Source organism: Pleurodeles waltl, chromosome 6, assembly GCF_031143425.1.
Source record: "Pleurodeles waltl isolate 20211129_DDA chromosome 6, aPleWal1.hap1.20221129, whole genome shotgun sequence".
NCBI lineage: Eukaryota > Metazoa > Chordata > Amphibia > Caudata > Salamandridae > Pleurodeles > Pleurodeles waltl.
In genome coordinates this window covers 674,671,006-674,694,669 of record NC_090445.1, presented here as the reverse complement: position 1 = coordinate 674,694,669, position 23,664 = coordinate 674,671,006, and the positions used below count along the sequence as shown (strand labels likewise).

Sequence of the window (23,664 nt, the reverse complement as noted above, 5' to 3'; positions counted from 1 at the left end):
GGATGAAAGAGATTCCTGGATTAAATCACAATGTATAAAAAGACCAGATGAGTTATGGGTTTCAAATGAGGGAAAATTTGTTTTGCCAAACAGTCTCTTATCACAGCTTGCGCGGTTCTATCATGGGCAAGCTCACCTAGGGAGAGATGCCATGATAAGATTGTTCAAAACTGATTGGTTTAACCCCAGATTTCGTCAAGCTGCAGAAGCAGTTTGCCATCGATGTGTCACTTGCCAGCAGATGAACCCAGGAAAGGGAACAGTTGTGAACGCGAGCCACATTGGTAGGGCAAGCGGGCCTTTTAGTCGAATGCAGATGGACTTCATTGAGATGCCTGTGCATGGAGGTCTAAAGTATGTGTTGGTGATTGTGTGCATTTTTAGTCACTGGATTGAGGCATACCCCACACGTAGAAATGACAGCCTTACAGTTGCAAAGCTATTGTTGAGAGAGTTAATACCACGTTTCGGATTCCCGATCTCTTTAGAATCAGATAGGGGAAGTCACTTCAATAACGAGGTGATAAAGTTACTTTGCGAAGCGCTGAACATTGAGCAAAAGCTGCACTGTAGCTATCGCCCTGAAGCCTCAGGACTGGTGGAGCAGATGAATGCTACACTGAAATCAAGAATGGCGAAAATATGTGCATCGACAAATTTGAAATGGCCTGACGCATTGCCCTTAGTGCTAATGTCAATGAGAAACACCCCTGATAGAAAGACTGGATTGTCTCCGCACGAAATCCTCATGGGCAGGGCTATGAGACTTCCTGCAGTTCCCGCAAACGCGCTTTTGAATATTACAGATGATATGGTGTTAGACTACTGCAAAGGACTGGCTGACGTGGTTCGCTCTTTCTCTCACCAGGTGGAAGCAACCACCTTACCACCGATCCAAGGTCCAGGACACGCACTGAAAGCAGGTGACTGGGTCGTGGTAAAGAAGCACGTGAGAAAGTCGTGTCTGGAACCCCGTTGGAAAGGCCCTTTCCAAGTGATCCTGACGACAACTACCGCTGTGAAGTGTGCGGGGGTTCCCAACTGGATTCACGCCAGTCACACAAAGAAAGTGTTGTGTCCCACAGAGGAGGAAGTTGAAGCGCTGAAACTGCCAATGTCTGACAAAACAGTGCTGAGTGCTGAGACAGAGCAAAACCGAACTGAAAGCGAACAGGCAGAAACGGGAGAGAGAGAGATATTCTCTGAGGACGAAGAGACCAACTTGCTTGGGGGAGACCAAGGAGAAAGTTCAGACAGCGACGAAGCAGTTGAAGGTGACAGAAAACCTGAAGCAGCTGAGGGTGACAAGGAACCTGAAGCAGCTGAAAGTGATAAAGAGCCTGACGAAAGTAACGGTGACGAAGGGCTCGAAAAAAAGGTGAAAAAGCAGGAGAGCCTGATCAGAGGAGGGCTTTCCCAGAAGCAGACGATACAGAAAAAGAAAAAGAGAACGTGATTGATTCCCCAGAAGGAGGGGACAAGTCAGAACTGAACGAAAAGGTTCAAGACTCCTCAGAAAAGATCGCAGGTCCATCAAATGGACACGGTGCAAAGAGGAGACTAAGCATATCACCAATAAAACAAAGGACTGAAGAAAGTTTGAACGACGGAGAAAGGCCAAAAGTGAAAGAGAAAAGAAAGGAAGTGTCTGTCGTGGTACCAACCTCAAGTGAAGAAAAAGACTTGACAAAAGAGGAAAGTACCAGCGAAGCAGAATCGAAAAGAGAAGCAAAATTGAAAAGGAAAAGGATACCAAACAGGAGATATTCCGGTCCTGAATGGGCATATGCAGTCAATGACGATTGGACTGACGAGTTTGTATCTCTAAGCATCGAGAACGAAGAAGAAGAAGAAGAGATACCAATAGAAAAGAAAAGTTTCATGGACTCTGTCGATTGAAAGGGTGATAAATGATATTGCCTGCTACAATCTAAAGTGATAAAACCAGCTGAGATATTGCTAAACCGGATAAGACATTTGCTGAACTGATAAAGACTGAGTTATTGACGAATTGAGACAAATGCTGCTAACCGATAAGTGACTGGCCTCTTGAAGAAGACTGTGTGAACATTGCACTCGTTCAGCTTTGTAACTGAATTGCTAAATAGTTTTATTTTATAGGTGCTTCCAGCTCTCTGATTCTATATAGATCATGACGCAAAACAATAGAAAGAAATATTGTAAATATGTGTGTATAGGCTTGGTAATTACATGTGTACTAATAATAATGGCAATTGTGCTTGGAATGCATGGAAAGGGTGAGAATGAGAATATTGAGGCTTCTACTTTTGCTCCTGTTACTGTCACTGAACTAACCGCATTGAAAAGACTAGCATTGGATGAGAGGCTCTTGCACGATAAGAAAGAGCTTTCGTATAACGTTTTCTATTGCTTGCTAACAGAGTATGTTGAGACTATGGATGCGAAAGATTGTTATGTGTGTACACAGATACCGACATCAGTAAAGGAAGGGGTGACTTATCACCACATGCCACTTACATACGGGATTACGTGTAGTATAGTAATGTCTAGGTTTTATGGTCAAACTAACATACAGTATTTTTATTCGAATTATGATGTTACCTTTGCATATGTTCCTATAATAGCGCAGCTAAGTCAGATTGCCAAAGATTGGGATGCTAAAATAATGAGGGAATTTTTCGAGCCAATGCAACCTTTTGAAACGGCTCACACTCATAGGGAAAACCTTACCTGCTCACTCTCTGCAGTAGAAATAAGCTTTTTAGATCGCACAGATGATAGAAGGGCACAAATGAAGGCGAAATTAGAAAAGGAGCTACATAAGAGGACTTCAGTAGATAATTATGATTTTGCTGCAATAAAGACACAAGGGAAAATAGCTTTAGATGCTTGGCATGTAGGGAAATTTTGTATATATCGAGGTGAATCCTATTATGATAACATTTTTGTAGGAGCGAGTGAGTGTAAACATACGTTTATCTTTAAGGCCAAATGGACATTCATGATGAACGGACTTGACCCTGTCATTCCAGGTGTATATTACATTTGTGGGTATAATGCCTATTATCGTCTTCCAAAGGGATGGTGGGGGAGATGTTATTTGGGTATAGTGTTCCCAAAGGTTTATCAACTGGATGACCTATCGATGATTCAAAAGACATCTGGATCCCATCGTATCCAGAAAAGAGAGACCGCAGCTGCTGTGGTAGGAGATATATTTGGAGCCATGATTCCTTCGTTGGGAGTTGTGCTGAATTCCATCAAAATAAGAAAGTTGTCTACTATAGTGGATAACATGTTGACAAAGTTTTCAGGTGCTATAATCCTGATAGATGCTGAACTTGCAGCGGAAAGAGCTATGACTCTTCAAAATAGGCTTGCTTTAGACATTCTTTTAGCAAAGGATGGTGGCGTTTGCAAAATGCTTGGTGCACGACACTGTTGTACTTATATTCCTGACAATAGTGTGAAAATTAAAACTATGCTTGCTAATCTAACAAAAGAAAGTGCAGATTTGAAGGAATTGAAAGAACCAGGAGTGTGGGAGAAGGTTGGAAAAGGACTTGCCTCAGTGGGACATTGGATTGGGGGAATTTGGAATGGAATATTACTGAAAATATTAGAAGGAATATTAATAGTTATAATTTGTATATTTGGAATTTGGGGAATAAAAAGGGGAATAATAATGATTATGGAAAGAATTAAAAGAAGAAAAGAAGAGAAAATTATGAAAAGAATGGCAGAAGAATACAAGGCGCAAACTAGGGGAATTAAAAGGAAAAGGGAACTGACAGAATTTTAATGGAATAAAATTTGTGGGCATGGTTTGGTGTGATGACTAATAGTCATCAGAGGAGGGATTGATGAAGCGGAAAATGAAGGTTTTACATTTATTAACGCGTAAACATAGTGTGAAATAATCATGTGTGACTTTAACCGAACTAATAAAGATTGTACGGGGACAAAATGTGCCCTCAGAGTAGTTTGCCATCATTTATAAGCGTGCTTTATATAACGTGGTGTATTAGAATTGCACTAATCCGACATAATCGTAAACGTGTGCTATGATTTGCTCGTTGAAATGTTTTAGCTTAGCATTACTTTAGCGGAGGCTTTGGCCTAGCTGCCTGGTCTCACGGTTTAGATGCTCGTATTTTTCCACTGTGCTAATAAACGTGTATTTTTGCTTGAAGCTGTACTTTTCCACAGAAACCGTTCACAGGCTTATCTTAAGGTTTCGTGCCAGCCTGGCATATTTTCTCTTTACTTCAAGGTCGATCTGCAGGTGCGGACAATGGAGGCTCTGAAAGTGAGCTAATTGGTATACAATGTTGCAACTTGCGTACCCATCTCCAAGGATAATGTATGCTTAAGTAAAAGCTTGAGAACTGTCGTTTTTGATTGGACAATTTGAAGCTAACCTATGAACCCTCCAATGGAAGACCCTACTGGATTTGAACTGTTGTCTATAAAACACAGGTGCACGAGAAGAAAGTAGCCATTACCAGCTCGATACCCGCCATTTTGCAGACTTCGTAGCTATTATGGCCCACTTTGCTGCGACGCCATTTTGAAAGAGACTTTGATGCTTTCTCTAATCGAGAGAAAGAGACTTAGATGATTCTGGCCCTAGAGACTTTAACATTTGATTTGATCCCTTGCATGAAGTAGTAGTTTTACCTTGCCGCCGTGAGGCAACTGCCCCGTCCACCCCTGCCCCTTTGCCCCGTCCCATGCTGATCGAAACGGTACCCATGCTGACCGAAGAGCGGTACCTGTGAGACGAAGACTTCCTTGATTGCTGATCGTAATTGGTAAATATGAAAGGAAATTGTAAAATTGCATTGTGTTTCCTTTAGGTAACCAACTGCTGATTTTTGATAAGAACCCTAGTTAGGAGTTTTTCTAAATTAATGTTGTTAAATTGTTTTTGCATGAAGTCCCACATGCCGATGCTAATTTGAGGTTAGACGAGGATTCCATATGTCGCACGATGCAATTTGAGATCTTGTTATGCTGACTAAATGTATGTAATTAGTTCATTACAGATTATCGTATTAGTGATTTGCATTGCTATTATCGAATGCCTTGTGATTCAAATGCTACATAGATTGCACTTGTTTCGCCGTTATGGACAGCTATTAATGTTCATATATGTTTATCATTTAGTGTTGAGACACATCTACATTGTGCTAGCTTTGCTAATATAGGGAAATAAAATTCACTAACTTTGAATAAACTGGTGTGGTTATTCCTGACTGAAAGGTCAGGGTTCGCCGAAATGTATTCTGGATTAATTGTTAAGTGTTATGTCGATCAAGGTATTGCTTATGTTCGTTATTGATTATTGATTTGATGCAATCGATCGATTAAGAGTACAAAGAGTCCCACTTAGTCAAAAGATTCATCGGCCTAAAGAGCGTCCGAAAACAGGTAAAATTATTACTACGGACCGCTCTATCACATGTGACCAGGTAGGTCATGTGAGAGGGGACCCCAAATGCCCCAAGAGTACACCGGCACCCACTGGTGCTCAGTCCCAGGGTTTGGCTAGTGTAGCGCTTTGGGAGGAGTTGGTTCCAGGTGGGTGGGAGCCAGCTGAGATGATCCTTTTCTCATTAGCACTAGGGGACAGTGAGATGGTCCAGATGACCCTAGTGCCTGAGAACACTAAAAAGTACAGGCAGTGGGTGACCATTAATGGACAGAGGGTAAAGGCTCTGAGAGACACAAGAGCCAGTGTGACTACAGTGAGGAGTCACCTGGTGTCTGAAGAGCAGATAGATCCCTGTGTACTTCACCAAGTAGTTGCATTGGACAGCTCAGAGTGCCTGTGCAGAGTGGCGCAGGTTCCTCTTTGAATGGGAGTCTCAGGAGCCCTGAGGGTAGCTGTGAGTCCAACCATGCCTGTGGATTGTTTGCTTGGCAATGACCTGGAGGATTCCCCTTGGGAGGAGGTGGTCACTAAAACTGACGCGCACCCCATCCCCCAAGCTGATGAGCTCATTGTTCAGTTGGGAGCTGCCAAATACCTCAGCACATTTGATCTGACGTCTGGGTATTGGCAGATTGCCCTAACTAAGAAGGCCAAGGAGAGGTCAGCATTTTCTACCCCAGATGGACACTTCCAGTTCAAGTGATCCCGAAGGCGCGCCTAAAGCAAGCCCGTCTGCGCCCGTCCGCAACCCGAACGCGACCAGCACCAGGAACCCTGGCCCTTGCCACCCGCCACCTCTACACATCAGCAAAACCCATTGCACTTAACCCAGGACGCAACAACAACTGCAAGCAAGCATCTCCAGACAACACACACGGTCCCCTCAGATGCCTCCGCTGCTGCCAACCTGCACCACCACAAAGACCCTAGACCAAGCTCAACCCACCCTCAACAACTCCCCGAAACCCATGAAGTGCATGCTCATCAACATACCCTCCCTCCATAAACATGCCACCGAAATCTGGGACCTCCTCGACAGCACCAAGGGAGAGACAACGGCACTCATCTTACTAGAACTTTCTGCGGCTTTCGCCACAGTCTCCCATCACACCCTGATAAGAAGACTCCACGAAGCTGGCATCAGAGACAAGGCCTCCGACTTCCTCTCTGGCAGGACGCAACAAGTGAGACTCACCCCCTTCCTCACAGATCCCACACCCACCACCTGCGGAGTTCCCCAGGGATCCTCCCTCAGCCCCACACTGTCCAACTCCTATATGGCCCCGCTAGCCACCCTTGTCAGAAGCTACAGAATACACATCATCTCCTATGTCGACGGCACCCAACTCATCCTCTCCCTCTCCAACGAACCCGACAAGGCCAGACACAACTTCCACGAAGGCATGAAATAATTTGCAAACTGGATGAGAAACAGTTGCCTTCAACTCAACACAAACAAGACAGAAATACTCATCATGGGCCTTCAATCCAACGCATGGAGCGACTCCTGGTGGCCACCCACCCTCGGAAACCCGCCCACCCCTGCCAGCCAAGCCTGCAACCTCGGAATAATCCTGGACCCCGACCTCAGCATGAACCATCAAATCAACTCAGTCATCTCCACCTGCTTCCTCACCCTCCGCCTCCTAAACAAGCCCTTCAAATGGATCCCGCTCGAACATAGAAAGACCGTCACAAATGCCCTCATCACCAGCAGACTGGACTAGGGCAACGCATTCTATGCCGGAATCAACAAAAAACTCACCGGCAAATTGCAAAACATTGAGAACGCCGCCGCCAGGCTGGTCCTCGACCTACCTCAACACTGTCACATCTCGCAACTCCTATGTACACTGCATTGGCTCCCCATAGAGGTAAGAATCACTTTCAAGATCCTCACCCACGCACACAAAGCCCTCCACAACATAGGACCAGCCTACCTGAACCAGCAACTAAAGTTCCACGTACCCCACAGGGCCCTACGCTCAGCCCAGCTCTTTCTCGCAGAAGTATCCTGCATTAGGAAAACCAGAACAGGAAGACGCTCCTTCTCCTACCTTGCAGCCACTGCCTGGAACGCCCTACCCATCCACATCACACAAACCACCTCCCTCACCAGCTTCACGAAGGAACTCAAGACATGGCTTTTTTAAACCACCTCACTGGTATACGCGGCACTCTCCCACCCAAGCGCCTTGAGACCCTAACGAGTGAGTAGCTGCGCTTTACAAGCACTGACTGATTGAATTTGTTCGGGCCCGCTAGAGCCATGAGAGTTGACCGGACCATCTAAACGATTTAAATGTAAACTTTATGTACTAGTAAAATAATAAAGTAATATAAGATGACGCGTTTCAAAATTCACCAAAATCTCCTTTTTTGCCACTGCGTGGCGTGCTATTGATCGGCATCTGTGACTTGGACAGGTTGTGTCGCTCGCAGCGAGATTAGTGTCTCATTTTCCACACGTTTATAATAGCAGGAAGCTGTGGATTAGTATCTACTGGTAAACACGCGTAATAAAACAGAGACTTCGAGACCTGTGTCTCTCGCCAGTACATGCGTATTTGAAGAAAACATCGAGATTAGTGTCTCTCGTCATTTAAGCGTGTAAAAGAGAGAGCATGGGGATTAGTGTCTCATGTTACGTACGTGTGCAATCGGAGGGTGGTCTGTAATTTCGTATTTTATTTTGGAAAAGAACCCTTTGCGTACATTCATTACGTCAGCCCAACTATTGAGCAGAGGTGGGACGCCGGACTTTTTAACTGCAACATACACCAGAAGATGGCCCATTGCTATTTACATAAGGTGAGTCACACCTTTGGGCTAGTTCCGAAATGTTGTCCACTGATTGTTTTTGCCGTTATGCCGTGTAACGGTACCGCTCTTAATTTGCTTTCCTTCATCTTTTTTCTCTAATAGTGACCCTAATAACCGACTTTTTCCTTTTCATATTGAAGGAATTCTGCACATTTTCAGCCTTACATCTTGAGAGATGCTTGTCTAGAATTTTCATTTAGATGCCAAACTGTCGTCTGCTTAACAGGTTTAAGAGCACATAAACCATTCGTTTAGTTATGTGAATACTGTCGAGAGTCTCCAGATCTGCTTAAGTCTTTTCTGCCTGATCTCTACAAAGCAGGCGGGATATGATGCCGTAAGGAAGGGTCTATAGGATGCTATATTGATTATCCATGTGAGATTGTTGCTTAGGGTAGTCAAATCGTGTTACGCAACAAATTCTATGAGTCTCTTGAGCAAAATCTTACTGCGGCTTCTTTGGCAACCCCATACATCCTAAACTACAATCACAACTTCCCTTGGCCTTCACATTTGATACCTGATGCATCATTATATGTTGTTTAAAAAAAAATGTCGTTTTGTAAGGATGGGCAGGAAGAATACCACACTTGGGAACAGCATTACAATGAAAAATACTTCTGTGTGAGATTGTACTTTAAGTTTACCAGGCTGGACCCGTGCATCTCGTTCCACTTTTCCCTAATTTCTTCAGTCTTCACTCTCGAGTCGTAACTTTCTCAAGAGCCAAAAGCCTCTTTGCCCAAAATGAAAGCATTTCTCAATTGCCTAAATATTCTGCTACCTGTTAATCCACTATGGGGCCAAAAAACACATAAACGAAGTGGCCGTAAATCTATGTTCCCTTTTACCAAATTCAATGAAGGGAAGCACACAGATGAAGGGGACATTCTATTCAAATTCTTGACACTGACCTATCCGGGTATCTTCTCTAATTCCTTAGACTTAAAGAAGCAGAAGCACCTGTGTTAATATCAGAGGTGAACGTTCAAGTCTAGGCAACAATGTCTGTTTCAAATAGCTTGTACTACAAACACTTAGCTAACTCCTAAGACTTTCTAATTTCAAAGAAGTAAGGAGATGACGTACAGAGAATCACAGTTATTTTCTAGTGTTGACAGCATGTAAGCTACTTTGTAAATTAAGATTGGTATGGAAAGGAAGTAGTACATGTGAGAAAGGGCCTCCTTTGACATAGTAATGCCCCACTTTTTGCCTGGAAAATGATGTGGTTTCGAACTGTAAGTGTCCTGGGCCCCTGCTAAACAGGTTGCCAGGGCCATATCTGTTCTCAAAAACTGTACTATGTATTGGTCCTTAAGCCACCCTTCTAAGTCTCTAGTAAATGGTGCCCCTGGTACCCAGGGCATGGGTACTGGAGGGCCCACCAGAGCTGCAGCACCAGTTGTGCCACTCTGAGAGGCCCACACACCACCCTCATGCAGAATGCCATTGCAAGTGCATGACAAGGTGTGTGTAAAGTTGCAAACTCAACATGGCACTCACCAAGAGTGCTCTGTCCACTAACACTGCATGCACTAAAGGTTAGTCCACCCTCTGGCAGGCCTCATAGCCCTAAGGCAGGGTGCACTATAATGCATGTGAGGGCATATGTGTGCAGGAGCAAATATGCCCCTACTGTGTCTTTACAAAACCTTAAGAAATAGTAAGTGTAAGCCATAGCAAACACATGTGATGGACACTGGTCATTATGAGTTCCCCAGCTACACGATGACGTCTCTGAACACTGGCTTGTTTGGCATCAGACAACTCAGAATAATAAACCCACACTAAAGCCAGTGTTGGATTTATTATAACAGTACACAGAGGACACCTCGGAGGTGCCCCCTGCAAAACCTAACAGCCCTGGCATGGTTGCGGGCTGTTTTTACAAGCTTGTTTCCACCAGGCACAAATATGGACTCCTGGGGTAAGCACCTCTGCTCTCAGGAGCCAGAACACAAAACCTTTCCTGGGTGGAGGTATTACACCAGCTTCCCCAGGCAGGTGCCCAGGCCCAGCGGTCAGCTTCAAAGGCTTTACCGCCTTTGAAATCTGACCTCTAACAATGTTCCCCCCCTACCACCACCACTTTGGGCGGAAAAACTAGTGGTAAACTTAGAGTAGTCTGGAGTGGACCCCTCAGCCTGTACCACACCCAGGTGTGGCAGGCGAGGGCACCACTCTATTTCATTTTCCTCCATCTCCATCTTGGATGGGAAGAAAATAGCCAACCAGGGTTAAGGATGCGACCTCCTCCCACAGGAAGTGGTCACATAGTGGGTGTAGCCACCCTAAAGAAGGTGGCCCATTGGCCCCTACCAGGTACTTCCCTTAACGCCCCCTAAATGCAGTATTTAGTGGGCATCCCTAGACCTGCAGATCAAATTCGACAGACACAAGTAGACCAGCGACAAAGAATGCACAAGGCCTGAGAACAGAAGTCCTGCTGCAAGAAGGAAAAGACGCCAAACCCTACCTGCTGCACCCAGGACTAGACAGGACTAGACAATCGCCACTGTGGGGTTGACTAGACTTCAGACGGACTCTAAGAAACCCCAGAGGACCTCCAGGCTTCTGAAAATCACCAAGAACCTTCCTCTGAGTGAAGGCATCCCCCCTGCGCCCTGTAGGCAAGAAACCAGGGAAGACTAGTTCATTGACCGGCCGCTGACCAACAAACCGGATGCAGCCTGACCAAATTCCACCCGACCGACCCGGAGGACAAACCCTGCCAGTGTGCCAAGTTTGGTAACAATGTGACCACTGGTACCTGAGATGTGCCATAGCCCGGGGTGCTGGACCCCCAAAGTCGGACACCCAGAAGAAAAGTCCACTTCTGACTCTCCGAGAACCAGAAGCAAGCACCAGTCAATATACTTGAGGACCCCCAAGAACCACTCCCCAGAGTGGCCCTGCTGACCTGCAGACCACCATCAAAGTGACCTGCACCTGGCTCCAATGACTCCTTGACGCACGACCCTTGGCTGGCCTATCTGCACTGCACTTGACCTCCCTGGCCCGTGCATCACAAAACCAGCTGTGCTCTAACCCTAACCTCTTAGACCTCTTGACTCTAAGGGGACCCACCAGACTTACTTATAAGTCCACCTGTGCAGTGCGTTTCCAATTGGTCCCTTTCTCCATTCTGCACCAGCTCCAAGACTTTCAGCTGCTGCTCCCGCTTGAACCGGGAACTACCCAAACTTCTCCGGCTAACCCACAGGACATCTCGACAACCTCAACTTAAAAATAGAAGGTGACACTTGTGAAAGCATTGCCTGACTTTTTTAAAGATTTCTCCATTTGCTTCCTATGGTGCGTAATTATGCACAAAAAGACTATTTTTGTTGAACTTTGAAATATCATAACATAAAAAGCACTTATCCGATTTTGATGAGCTTGGTCTTAAAAATTTTATAAAAACCTAAAGTATTTTTGTAAATTGGTCTCAAGTTATTCTTTTAACTGTGTGTCCACAGTTATTGATACTGTGAGTACAACAAATGCTTAGCACATCTCGAAGACAAGCCTAACTGCTTGCCTACACTACCACAAAAACAGAGCATTAGGTGGTCTGCTTTTTACCTATGGATACCAAGGTGGCTGTTGCTTGGCCTCTCTGTGCTGTGCCCGTCTTTCGTACACTTTAGAGAGAGCCAGCCTTGTACAGTACATCAGGACCCTAATCAGCAGTTTTGTTTCCAGACTTACCCTGCAATCAAATTGCTGATTTAGTTTTTTATGACCCTAATTGCCATTTGTTACAGAATTGTAATTGATTGGTGTGCTTATGCCAGTGGCATTTTAGGTTGGAATATTGAAAGCTGTAGTCGCATACAAACTGTAGGCTGTTAGAGTAAATGGCCTCATTATGAGGCTTGCAGGCCGACCATTGGCTCGCCAGTCCCATGGAGAGGAGACTGCTGTGGAGCTGGCGGCCCCCCTAACCCCCTGGCCCATTATGAGATTTCCACTGGGCTGACTGTTGGAAATCTCAGAAAACTGAGGTTTCCCATGCTCAGCCCAGTGGAAACCGCGCAGCAGCCGTCGCACAGTGACCCTCGGTATACACAGTGTCTGCTGTTGTAGACAGTGCGTATTCTGAGGGTACTGAGTTGGGGAGCTGCACTGCCCCCTGAGACCTCTAGCACTGTGTTTCCGCCAGCTTTTTAATGGCGTGGTCCCTGCCAGGAAAAGGCAGACAAAAACAGGAGTCCTGATCAGCACAGTGGCTCTTTGGCTGACCACAAGTCCGCCTGCCGTCAGCTTGTCAGGAACCATGTTCCCAGCAGTCCCCTGGCTGACCCACTGTAAGGGTTGTAATGTAGCAGTCTGATCATCCTGCCAGACTCTTAATGAGGCCCTAATTCTCCAGTCTCCAAAGGCACGCTTTTGTATTTCTTTGATTTTTATCTGGAGGTATTAGATTGTAGCAAGCACTTAACCTTTCAGTATGTGGGTAAGAGCATAAATAAGAAACTGTGACATATTTTAAAATAATTTCAAATGCTGATATTCACTGTTTAAGCGACACCCAATTATCTCCATCTGGACATTAATTCTGCTACTGACTTGAATGAGCCTTCTGAATGTCTTTAGCCATGGTTTATGATTCTGTCATGCTAAGGCTTGAGTAGCCAACAGGGTCTGATAAGCTTTCTAGGCATGCTTTAATGAAGTCACATCTGATCACGTGTACTGATTCATGATTATTATCTACCTTCCTTTATAAGCTTAGGTTTCCTCTGGGATAGTACTGTCTATTTTTTGTGTGGCCTGTTTAGTTGTATTTGTAGGTTAATTTTCTGGCCCAGAGGATCTGCCCTTAGCAATATATTGTCTTTTTGAGCATGATTAACATTGCTGTCTGCAACATGTAGTCTGACTTGTGGATGTGAAGATGGGGATGGGACCCCTCATATTTAATTGTGCTGCTGAGAAGGTAGATTCTTCATGAGGAAAGCATTTCCTAAAAAAAACAAAAAACAGTAAGTATGCAAATACACATTTTGCATCACAATTACACTTGCAGAATATTTTACAAGATAGTAAACCTACAAGTACAAGATTTACACATTTCAACATTGAATGAAATCTGTAACTGTTGTTGATTTGCTTACATACTCATGGAATCCTTTGTGAAACACAAAACAGTTGCAAATTTGCTACACATTTATAAGTAACCTAACACCTGCATATTTACAACATTAAAGTCAGGGCTTTGTGAATTGAGGCAACATCATTAGTGTCACATATAAGTATTACATTATACTTTTTGTTATGGTTCAAACATTGTGGAAGAAAGTGATGAGTCCTGTGGATAACAGCCATTTTTAAGATAGAGTAGTTTTTGTTTTTGAGTGATAGTGAATTATCTGTAACAAATCCTTTGCGTATTTGTTAATATAACCTTCATATCTAATGTTTTAGTGTTCTTGCACAGAAAAAAGAGGAGCGAACACCCTCAATTCTAGCACACATCATCCAAAAAACATATTCTCACTCCATCCTCCCCTCTAAAAAGGAACGCCTCGAAACCCCACAGGACTGTGCAACTACAGCTCACCTACTGCCCTACGACTGAGTGAGAGATGTGCTTTGGGGAAACAGGGCTGAAGTGGGGAAATACCTTGTTCTCTGCACAAAATGAATGAGTTGGGCTTGGCTTCTCTGTAGGGTCACCTTAGTCTTTTAGCTTGCACTCCCTTTATTTGCTGAACCCGTTTTGTTGTCCTTTCGGACTCTGTGCACTTTACCACTGTCAACCAGTGCTATAGTGCTTGTACTGTCTTACTAAAACATGTTAAAATTAGCCTACACCTCACTGGCACATTTAATGTACTTGTACATCCTAGTGTATGGTAACACATGTACCCATGGCCTGTAAATTAAATGCTACTAATGGGCCTTATTGTGCCACCTACTAAAGTGGCACTTTTAAATATGTCTTAGACCTGCCATTGTAGCCGGTAGTGCACTTTTGAATTGACATTTTGACCTGGTAAAATAAACCTTTTGCTAGGCCTAAACCTCCCTTTTTAGGTTGAGCGTGCAAGCGCTCTGGCCTGTGAAATTTATTTGTCGGCTTTTAACCTCACCCATCACATGCCCATCGCTATCATTCATACATTGGTTTGCCTTTCAAAAATCGTTTGTTATCATTGCTAAACGCTTTATGTTTGTTCCTCCTTGAGGCAGTTTTGTTACTGCCTTTGCCACCGACCCTGTTACATAGATAATTGCATATTTGCCTGTACATTTGACTGCAAGTGAACTTCTTTTTCCTTTTGTGTCTCTCCTTCGTGCTCATGCTGATGGTGGCGGTGGCACTTTGAATCTGCTCACTTATGTCAACTGGTTTACTTTTCAGTTTCAATGTATGTGGCAAGAAAAGTCCAGTTAGGCATTTACAAACTTAATAGCTCCTACTCAAGCAAACCCGAGACCCATTGCAGTGCAAATGCTTGTTAATATTTGTAAGGTAGGGGGGCATAATTAAAAAAAAAAAATAGGACATGTGGGTTTACGTGTTGCATGTCCTGGTTGAGAAACACTCCTAAATGTTTTCTTCACTACTGTAAGGCCTAGCTCTCCCACTGTCTAACATTGGGCTGCATTATCATATTTAGTAAGTGCTCTTTGATTGGAAGCCAGTAGAAATGTCATGTTTGGACTAACATTTTAAATTAATTCTTCTTTAATGGTAAAATTTGATTTTTAGAAGGCTGTCATTTTCTTGCCCTTACTGTTTGGTACCTGTTGTCAGGGTCCTGGGTAACATGACTATGAATGGCTCTGCTGTTGGGTTTTGTGTATTCGTCCCAGACGGTGTGATAAAAGGGAATAAGTGTGGGCTGCATGGGCCATTCTGCCAGGAAGGTTTGCACTTCAGAGGCTTGCTCCCAGCACACACAAAGGACCCTGACACCAGTCTTTCGACATCACGGACTTCTTGGAGCCTTGACAGGGGAAAGGGAAAACTTTCAAGAACCAGATGGGGGGTAAGCCAGAGTGTTTCCCGCCACACCAAGTCTGGCACCAGGAATAAATACTGGACCCTCAGAACAACTCTAGAGTACGCCCCTGGACCTGTGGACATTGCAGAAGGAGGACTACCTTGATCCCCAGAGGAATGCCCTGCTTCCTGAGGCCTGCTTGTTCTCCAGAGGACCCTTCTGCTGCTACCAGAGAACTGTCCTAATGCTTGAAGCCTGACTTGTTCCCCAGAGGACTGTCCTTCTACTTGAGGCCTGCTTTGCTGTCCGACAAGGAAGACTGGAACTGCTTCCTTCATCCCAGGCTACCTAAGTGAATCAAGGATCAGTCGCTGACCTGTCAGAGCTACAGGGATGCAACAAGCTCCAGAGGCCTCCCTGCAACTGCCTAGCTTATCTGGAACTGCCTGAGCTCTGCTGGCGCCTGCTGGAGTGAGTATCTGCTCCCTAAGAGGTGCCTGCCCGGGTCTTGGACACTTGGCTGATATCACTGAGTACTCCTCATGGTCCAACTGAAGGTTCTTTGGAACCAATGCAGCTCACTGCGGGACTCCACATTGCAGCTTCTGAGCAGTGGCTACTTGAGCACCAACGCAGCCCACTGCATCTCGACACAAGTCAATGCCTCACTGCACTGACCTGTGGCTTATCGTCCAAGCACTGCTCAATGCATCAGGGCACCAAATCCTGCATTGCAGCACCTAATTGGGGGGGCTGAGGGGGTGTACTTTAGCCCTGCCCCAACACAATACACCTCAATGCTCACCCTCGCATTGCAGCTCCTGTTCAACAGCTCTAAAAGACATCGACACAGCATGGTACAGGCCGATGTGGACCTTGCTTCTGGACACCCAAGACCACAAGGTACTGTCTTCAGTGGAATAAACTCAGTCCTGTACACAGCCAGTGTCCCATCATGGACAGCATTTGTGACTTTGTTTCGGTCCAATGCAACCAGATATTTTTACTTAAATCTTTGAAATTGCACAACTCTGATTGGGTTGAATTCATTTTGGTGTCATTTCATTTATTAAAATTTACTCTTATTTTTTAAAATTGGTTTGGTAAGTTTCGTGGGTTGAGTTTTTATTTTATCACTGTTTGTGTTCTGCATAAATACTTTACACAGTGCCTCTAAGTTAAGCCGGACTGCTTTCTTCCAAGCTACCAGAGGGTTAAGCATAGGTTAATTTAGTGACTGTTGTGGTTCACCCTAACAAAGATTGTAGTTTTAAACAAATAACCCAATTTCTTAAAGAAAGTGAATGACCATGCAACTAATTACTCTCACACAGACTGTGAAGGTCAATATAATGCTTCGGTTGGTAAAAATACTCTGAAATTTATTTTTTTGCATATGTACAGAAAAACATACAAAAAGATTAAAAATCATTGATCAGGCAATTTTTTTTAAATGTTTTATTTATTGATTATTGCATAAGTACAGAACAAAGAACAACACAAATGGCCCCTTGTTTATAGAAACAAATTATAGCAGAGGACAGCCCTCCTCTGCCTCAAATTCTATCCTGTTCAACAGGGCCCAAAGTTCAGCCGCAATGTACGTCAAGTTCTGTATTATCAGCACTGGCCCAGATCATCAGCCGTCAAGATCAGTACAGTCCCCATGTAAAGTCCAGGAGGGATGTCATAACCAAATATCGAGACCAAGAGTAACAACAGAAAGAGAATAACAAAGAAAATAGCAAAAGGCAGGCAAAGCGCGCAAACAGAAGTGCACCAACCAGCTTCAGCTATGCACAGACCATGGCACAATCGGGGAATGAAGAAGGGCATCAAAACGCAAGCAAACGCACATCATTCTACCTGCCCGTTCAAGGTCGCCAGGTATTCACGCAGAGGAGCCCAGATATCCTTCAGTCGAGAGCCTTCGGGCATAAGCTCCCAAAAAATCATCAGCTGATCCTGGCAGAAGGCGGCGGCCCGCAACCATTCAGACCCACGTGGCGCTCGCCTCCTACCCCAGCACATAGCATCTCTGTGCTTAGCTAGCAACAGAAGCAGGCCTACCAACCTTCTATGAGGCCCACTGATCTCATTCATGCACCCAAACAGCGCAACCTTGGGGGAAATGGGTATCTCTGATCCAGTTACCTCAGCAATTATATGCAAAACCTCCACCCAGAAGGCATAGACCTCAGCGCATTCCCATTCAAGATGCAGAAAACCAGCGTCCGGAGCACGACAGAGCTTGCAGCACGCATCCGCACGCAGACCCATGGAATAAAGCCCACTAGGCGTGTGATATACGCGATGTAGAAACTTAAAATGCAGCAGCCGCAGCCTATAATTCGGGGACAGCGCTCTCATATGCACACATCAACTCCGCCACGTTTCCTCCGTAATAGGTTCACCCACGTCCCTCTCCCATCGGGCCCTTCACAATAGCAATACACCCAATAAGCGAGAGCGGGAAGGTACGCCAAGCCTCAATCTTCTCCTCCAACCACGACATTGCTGCACCGTAATTGGCCAGCCAAAGAGTGTCAACATCGCAACTCAACTGGATCCCCATATAGCGAGCCGGGCCCTCTGCCCATGCTATAGGATACCAGGAGGAGAACGTCGCCACCCCCGGAGATAAAGGCAGGACCACGAATTGGACCAGTTGATCGCAATACCCGAAAAAGTACCCAAGTGTACAATCTCATCCAACAAAATATCTAAATTCCGCCAAGGGTTCAGCACATATAGCGCAATGTCATCTGCATACATAGATACCAAAACGGGTCTCTGCCGGAACTGCAAACCTCTGTCGTTATGTCTCTGCCGTAACCCTGCCACAAGAGGCTCCATCGCCCCCGCGAAAAGTAGCGGGGACAATGGGCATCCCTTGCGTGAGCAACAGAATATGGGGCGACACACTCCCATTTAACCGCAGCCGGGCAGTGGGCTGAGTATACAGTAACCTAATCAGCTTCACAAAGCGCGTACTGAGGCCCACCCGGGCAAGGAGGGCAAACATATACTCCCATGCTAAAGAATCGAAAGCTGTGGTGGCATCTAGAATCACCGCCGCAGCGCTGTTGTCTGCCTCATCGAACCAGCAACCCCAAAAAACCTACGTAAGTTGTGACAAGTGGATCTCCCAGGTACAAAACCCGACTGGTCTGGCAGCACCAGTCGAGGAAGCAGCGGCTGCAGACGCGCCGCAATCATTTTGTCCAGGATTTTGTTGTCAGTATTGATCATAGAGAGTGGGCGATACGAGTCACAGCAAGCCGGATCCTTCCCGGGTTTAAGGATCGTGACTATTGGTGCTTCCCGGAGCGAGGCAGGGAGGATCCCAGCCTCCAACGACTCCGCGTATACCTCCAAGAGGTGTGGGGCAAGAACATCCGCATATTCTTTATAATACGCGGGGGTCAGACAGTCAGTACCAGGAGATTTGTCGCCAGGCAAGCCGCGAATCACCGCAGTCATATTCCTCCTCCACAGAGAATGGAACATCCAAATACGACCGGTGAGCCTCGTCAAACCACACCAGCGCAATATCAGAGAAGTAAGCCTGCGCCACCGCCACGTCCAGTCCCACCGGATCAGCATATAGCTGTGCAAAATATTCTGTAAAAACTTGCATGACGCCACTTGTCCCAGACATACACTCATCCTCAGCACCCACAATCTCAGTGACGTAGTTGCTTGCCCACGGCCTACGCAGCATATCAGCAAGCGTGCGCCCAGCCAGCTCCCCACCACCATAGCGACGGGCTCGGGCGTGCCTCCCCATAAAGCAGACTTCTCTAAGGGAGGCCTCCTCATATGAAGACACCTCTCTTCGGAGCGCCGCCAGCTCACCACCAGATGCCGCTCCAGCTCTGCAATCCTCCCCTCCAGATCAGCCAGTTCCCGCCGCAGGGTCCTCAACATTCCATGCTGTTTCGAGAGGCATATCCCCCGAATGACCACCTTGAATGCCTCCCACAATGTGCCCGCTGCCCCCACAGAGCCACCATTTTCAGCAAAGAAGAGCACAATAGCCTTGCGCACCTCTGCACGAAAGGCCGCATCCCGAAGCGCCCTGCAAGGTAACCTCCACATGAACGAATGTTCCAGCTCGCAGGGTATCTGCAGCACTAACCTAACCGGCGAGTGGTCAGACAATGTGCGAGGCAGATGATCCACAGAACTCATCCAAACCTCCACGTCTCTAGTGCCCAACCAACGGTCAACACGGGACCAGCTGCAGTGGGCGTAATTAACACACGTGCCCTCTCTAACATCACCATGCCTCTGCCTCCACAGATCCACTAAAGCACCCCCCTGCATCACTGCTGCCAATGCCTTCGCTGCTGCGAAATGCTGCACCCTAGCCACACTCACGCAGTCCATCCTCAAATCCAGGACAACGTTAAAATCGCCACCCGAGATCACTTTTCCAGCTCCCAGCGACTCCACCGAGTGCCACAACTCTCGGAAAAACTCGGGTCGTCCACATTGGGACTGTAAACAGCGACAAGCCAGCAGGCTCTGTCCGACAGCGTGCCACATAACAAAACATATCTGCCCTTCGGGTCCACAACCACCCTGCAGGTGCGCCACTGTAAACCCTTGCGCAGCAAAATCGCCAATCCGCGTGCATAACTCGAATAGGTCGAACAGTGAGACTCACCAACCCATCCGGCCTTCAACCTGCACAGCGTTGACGCCACCAGGTGGGTCTCCTGCAACATACAAATATCTATTTCATGTTGTTTAATATACGCTGCCACCAGACGCGCCATCTGTTTATCATTTAGCCCGCGCACAGTCCACGTCAAACATCGAACCGTTGTCACACTTTTCATTCCCATCTCTCCCGCCACATACATACTGTACACCACCGTAGAGCACAGCCCCGCCTGCCAGACGCTTGAAAGAAGACAGTAGAGGACAGAGAATATGCAACACAACTGAGCCCACCCCACCCCCTCCCACGCAGACCCCCCAATTGGGTCATAGCAGAAACCCACCCTCCGAAGCCCCAAAACCACCCCATTAGAGCATAAACACAATAATCAGGACTCATCCTAGGGGCGATAATGGGCCTATCAGCTCTCCACCCAGCGAGAACTAGGGGAGAGGGGCACAGGGGCCTAACAGCAGGTTAAACAACAGAGCGATCCTAAGGACAGAAGCGGACCATCATATTCCGACAGCTTCAGCGAGCACCTTCAGCTCGGCAGCGCGTTGTCACTCAAGGCAGCTCTCTCAGATCCAGAGCCGCCTGGGCCCGCAACCTCCGGCCGCTTAGGCAGACGTCTAGCAAACTTGGCAGCTTTTTTTGGGTCCGTAAAGTACAGTACCTTTCCTTCATGCGCACCCTCAGCTTAGCAGGGTACAGCAGGGCGAATCTGACGCCCGCCTGGTTCAACAAGCGCTTGATCGGCAAGAAGGCACGTCGTGACGCCTGCATGCCTGGGGTATAATCGGGAAAGAAGCTGAGTTCAGAGTTTTTATACATCACCTTCTTCCTCTCCCTTGCCAAGCGGAGAACGGTCTCGATCTCGATAGTTCAACAGGCGCGCTATGATTGGTCGCGGAGGAGTACCCAGCGGCGGGCGAGGTCCCAGAGACCTGTGGGCCCTTTCGACCACCACCATTCAGGAGAGCTCACCCGCAAACAGGTCAGACAGCATGCTCTCCACAAAATCCTCCATGCGGCCCATATCAGTGGCCTCCGGCAGCCCAACGATGTGAATATTGTTACGTCGCGACCGCGCCTCTAAGTTCTCGTTTTTATTTCGGATCACCTCCAGAATACGCTCCATTTGCGCATCTGGTACCTATCCCCCCGGCGGGCGTCCTCCATCTCTGATGTCCGCGTCTCCAGGACCTCAAATCTGGAATCGTGATCGTCAACCCGGGCTTTAATACGGTCCAGCTGTTCAGTCACATGGTCCAGCTTCGCGTCAATACCAGCCAGACTGTTCTTGAGCTCTAAAAAACATGGACCTCACTGACGCCTCCGAGCTTCCTTCCTCAGCTCCGTCGCAACTAGATGTCAAGACAGGAGCCCCACTTCTCTTTTTCCCACCATCAAAGGTGAGCTTAGCCTGATGCGGATCAGTCTTACCCATGATCTTAGCTCAGTCCGCAACCAACTCCTGCGTCGTAGGGATGAAGCGAGGCGAAGTCCAATCCAAGAGTCTCCCACTAACAAGGAGCCCCTCCGCAACCACTCAGGTCTCACCTCGCCAGCCAGCCAAACAAGGCACGGGGCCCCAGTCGGGCATCTTAACACCCCCTATGGCAGTCCATTCAGCGCCAGCCACCACCATCAGTCGCCAATGCCGGCCCCGCCTTGTCCCCTTTTGTGGCAGGCCTCCTCCTCCTTCTCTCTGGTGTCCCGCCGCTGTGACAATGCCCAGCCTCACTCGGACGGCCCCCCACACGTCAGCAGATCTCCCAGGCAAGCCAAGTAATCCACCAGCACCTCGCTCCTCGAGGTGCACTCCAGCGCCATTCCTCCAGTCTCCTTCTCCGCCAGCGGCGCGCCAATGGCGGGCACCAGCGCCCAGCCAAAGTCTCCCGGCCCACCAAGGGTAGGCCCGGCCCCATCACGGAGACAGCTGCCACAGGCGCCCCGGCCAACAGGCTCAACGCCGCCTCCACCAGCACTCACCCGCGTCACCAGGGCCGTGGCCCGATCCGGCCGCCGAGGCCCCGTCCACCAGGGGAGGCGAGACCCCCCCCGCAGAATCCACCCGCTCCCGGCACTAACAAGCAGCCGGGAGCACCGCACCGCAGGAAGTTCCAACTGCCAGAGCGCGTGCGTCCTCCTATGCCGCGCTGCGAGGCCAGGCCTCCTCCCCCGACCGGGGAACACCGATAACCAGCCCTCACAACAGACCGCCGCTGCAGCCAATGCGGCGCCAAGGGTCTCATGGGCCCGCACTCCAGTCCGCATCGCCCGTCAGAGGTAATTAACGGATAAACGGCCTGCGGCCCGGCAGAGCCTCACGAACTGACGGCCATCTTGCCCGACGGCCAGGCCACGCCCCCATTGATCAGGCAATTTAAAACATACTAATGTTCCCTCAAAACCACAACATAAAAGCCAGTGCTAGTTTAGGTACTGACCCAGACATGGTACTGAAAGCACTCTGGTTCCAGTATTGCGACATGCTGGTCACAAGTAACTCAAATTCCAAACTGTGCTAATTTTTATTGACATTTGTGATACCTTCAGCACTGTTTTACGCCTTACTGTAGACTACAGACCTCAACAGTAGACTTTAACACAAAGCTGGAATGTTCCACCTATTTTTCTAGAATGGGTAAAGTTAAATTTGCACGTGGTAATTGACATCATTTATTTTGATAGTCCCTTTAGGACTTTATCTTTCTTCCATATGCTTCAACATGTAGATAATCTGCCTTATTCGGTTATTAAGGGATCTGAGTTTTCACATATATGACCACCTGCAACTGTCCAGCTACAATTAAAGACAAGCATTTTCAAGGCAGTGGGTGTCATGCTTGCTTGAGTTAGAGCTATTATATCATTGTAAATTCCTAACTCGACTTTTCTTGCCACCTAAATTGAAAATGATTAGTAAAACAGTTGACATAAGCAAATCGATCCAAAGCGCCACAGCCGCCAAGAGCCACAGGAGAGACACAAAAGGAAAAAGAAGTTCGCTTGCAGTCAAACGTATGGACAGGTGTGCAGTTATCCATGTAACACGGTCGATGACGAAGGCGGTAACAAAAGTGCCTCAAGGAGGGACAAATGTACAGCATTTACCAATGATAACATAGGATTTTTGAAAGGCAAGCCCATGAACGAGTGATAGTGATGGGCGTGCGGTGGCTGTGGTTAAAACCCTACAGATACATTACAACAGGCCAGAGCGCTTGACATAAAAAACTGTTTTTAATGGAATTTGCCTATCATGAAACATCAAGGTCAATTGAATGTTGCGGTTTCACATTCAGTACCTATTCCTTCAATGTTCAGATTATGCATTTGAATGATGCTATTGTTCTCCGTTTTTCAAATTGTTTACCCAAGGAAAGCACCACATTCCCAGGTATTGGGTTCCTTAAATGTTGTGCTGTGTGATAAAGTCCCAGCATTGTGCCAGTACTTTCTTCAGCTGAGAGTTAGATTCTTTCATGACAAATGCTTTATGAAACATCATAGGAGTTTAGAATCTAGGTCCACTCTCACTGTTTGGCTGCAGTTCTGACCCTTGGTGGTTAGTTCAATTTAATTTCACCACATAAGCACTTACATGTGCAAGAGCTATTGGCTTTGCCAATGTGTGTTAGCTATGTTGTACATCAGCGTGGCTGCTATTCAGCATAGCTAAAAGTTAGTGGCATAGAGGAGAGTGGTGTGAAATGGAGTGTTGCGGAGTGGAGTAGAGTGTTATAGAGTGGAGTGTGGAGTTGCTTGGAGTGGAGGGTTGTTGAGTG

At 47.0% G+C, this 23,664-nt stretch overlaps 1 protein-coding gene across 1 annotated transcript in view; it reads left to right on the top strand.

Annotated features, from left to right (window-relative positions):
• The first annotated feature begins 8,041 nt into the window (after positions 1-8,041).
• Positions 8,042-23,664, top strand: part of LOC138300147 (zinc finger protein 37A-like) — a 68,453-nt gene continuing 52,830 nt past the window's right edge. Inside the window, exon 1 of the mRNA XM_069239098.1 lies at positions 8,042-8,230. Coding sequence (XP_069095199.1) covers positions 8,207-8,230 — 24 coding nt within the window. The 5' untranslated portion in view covers positions 8,042-8,206. The remainder of the gene's footprint in view (positions 8,231-23,664) is intronic.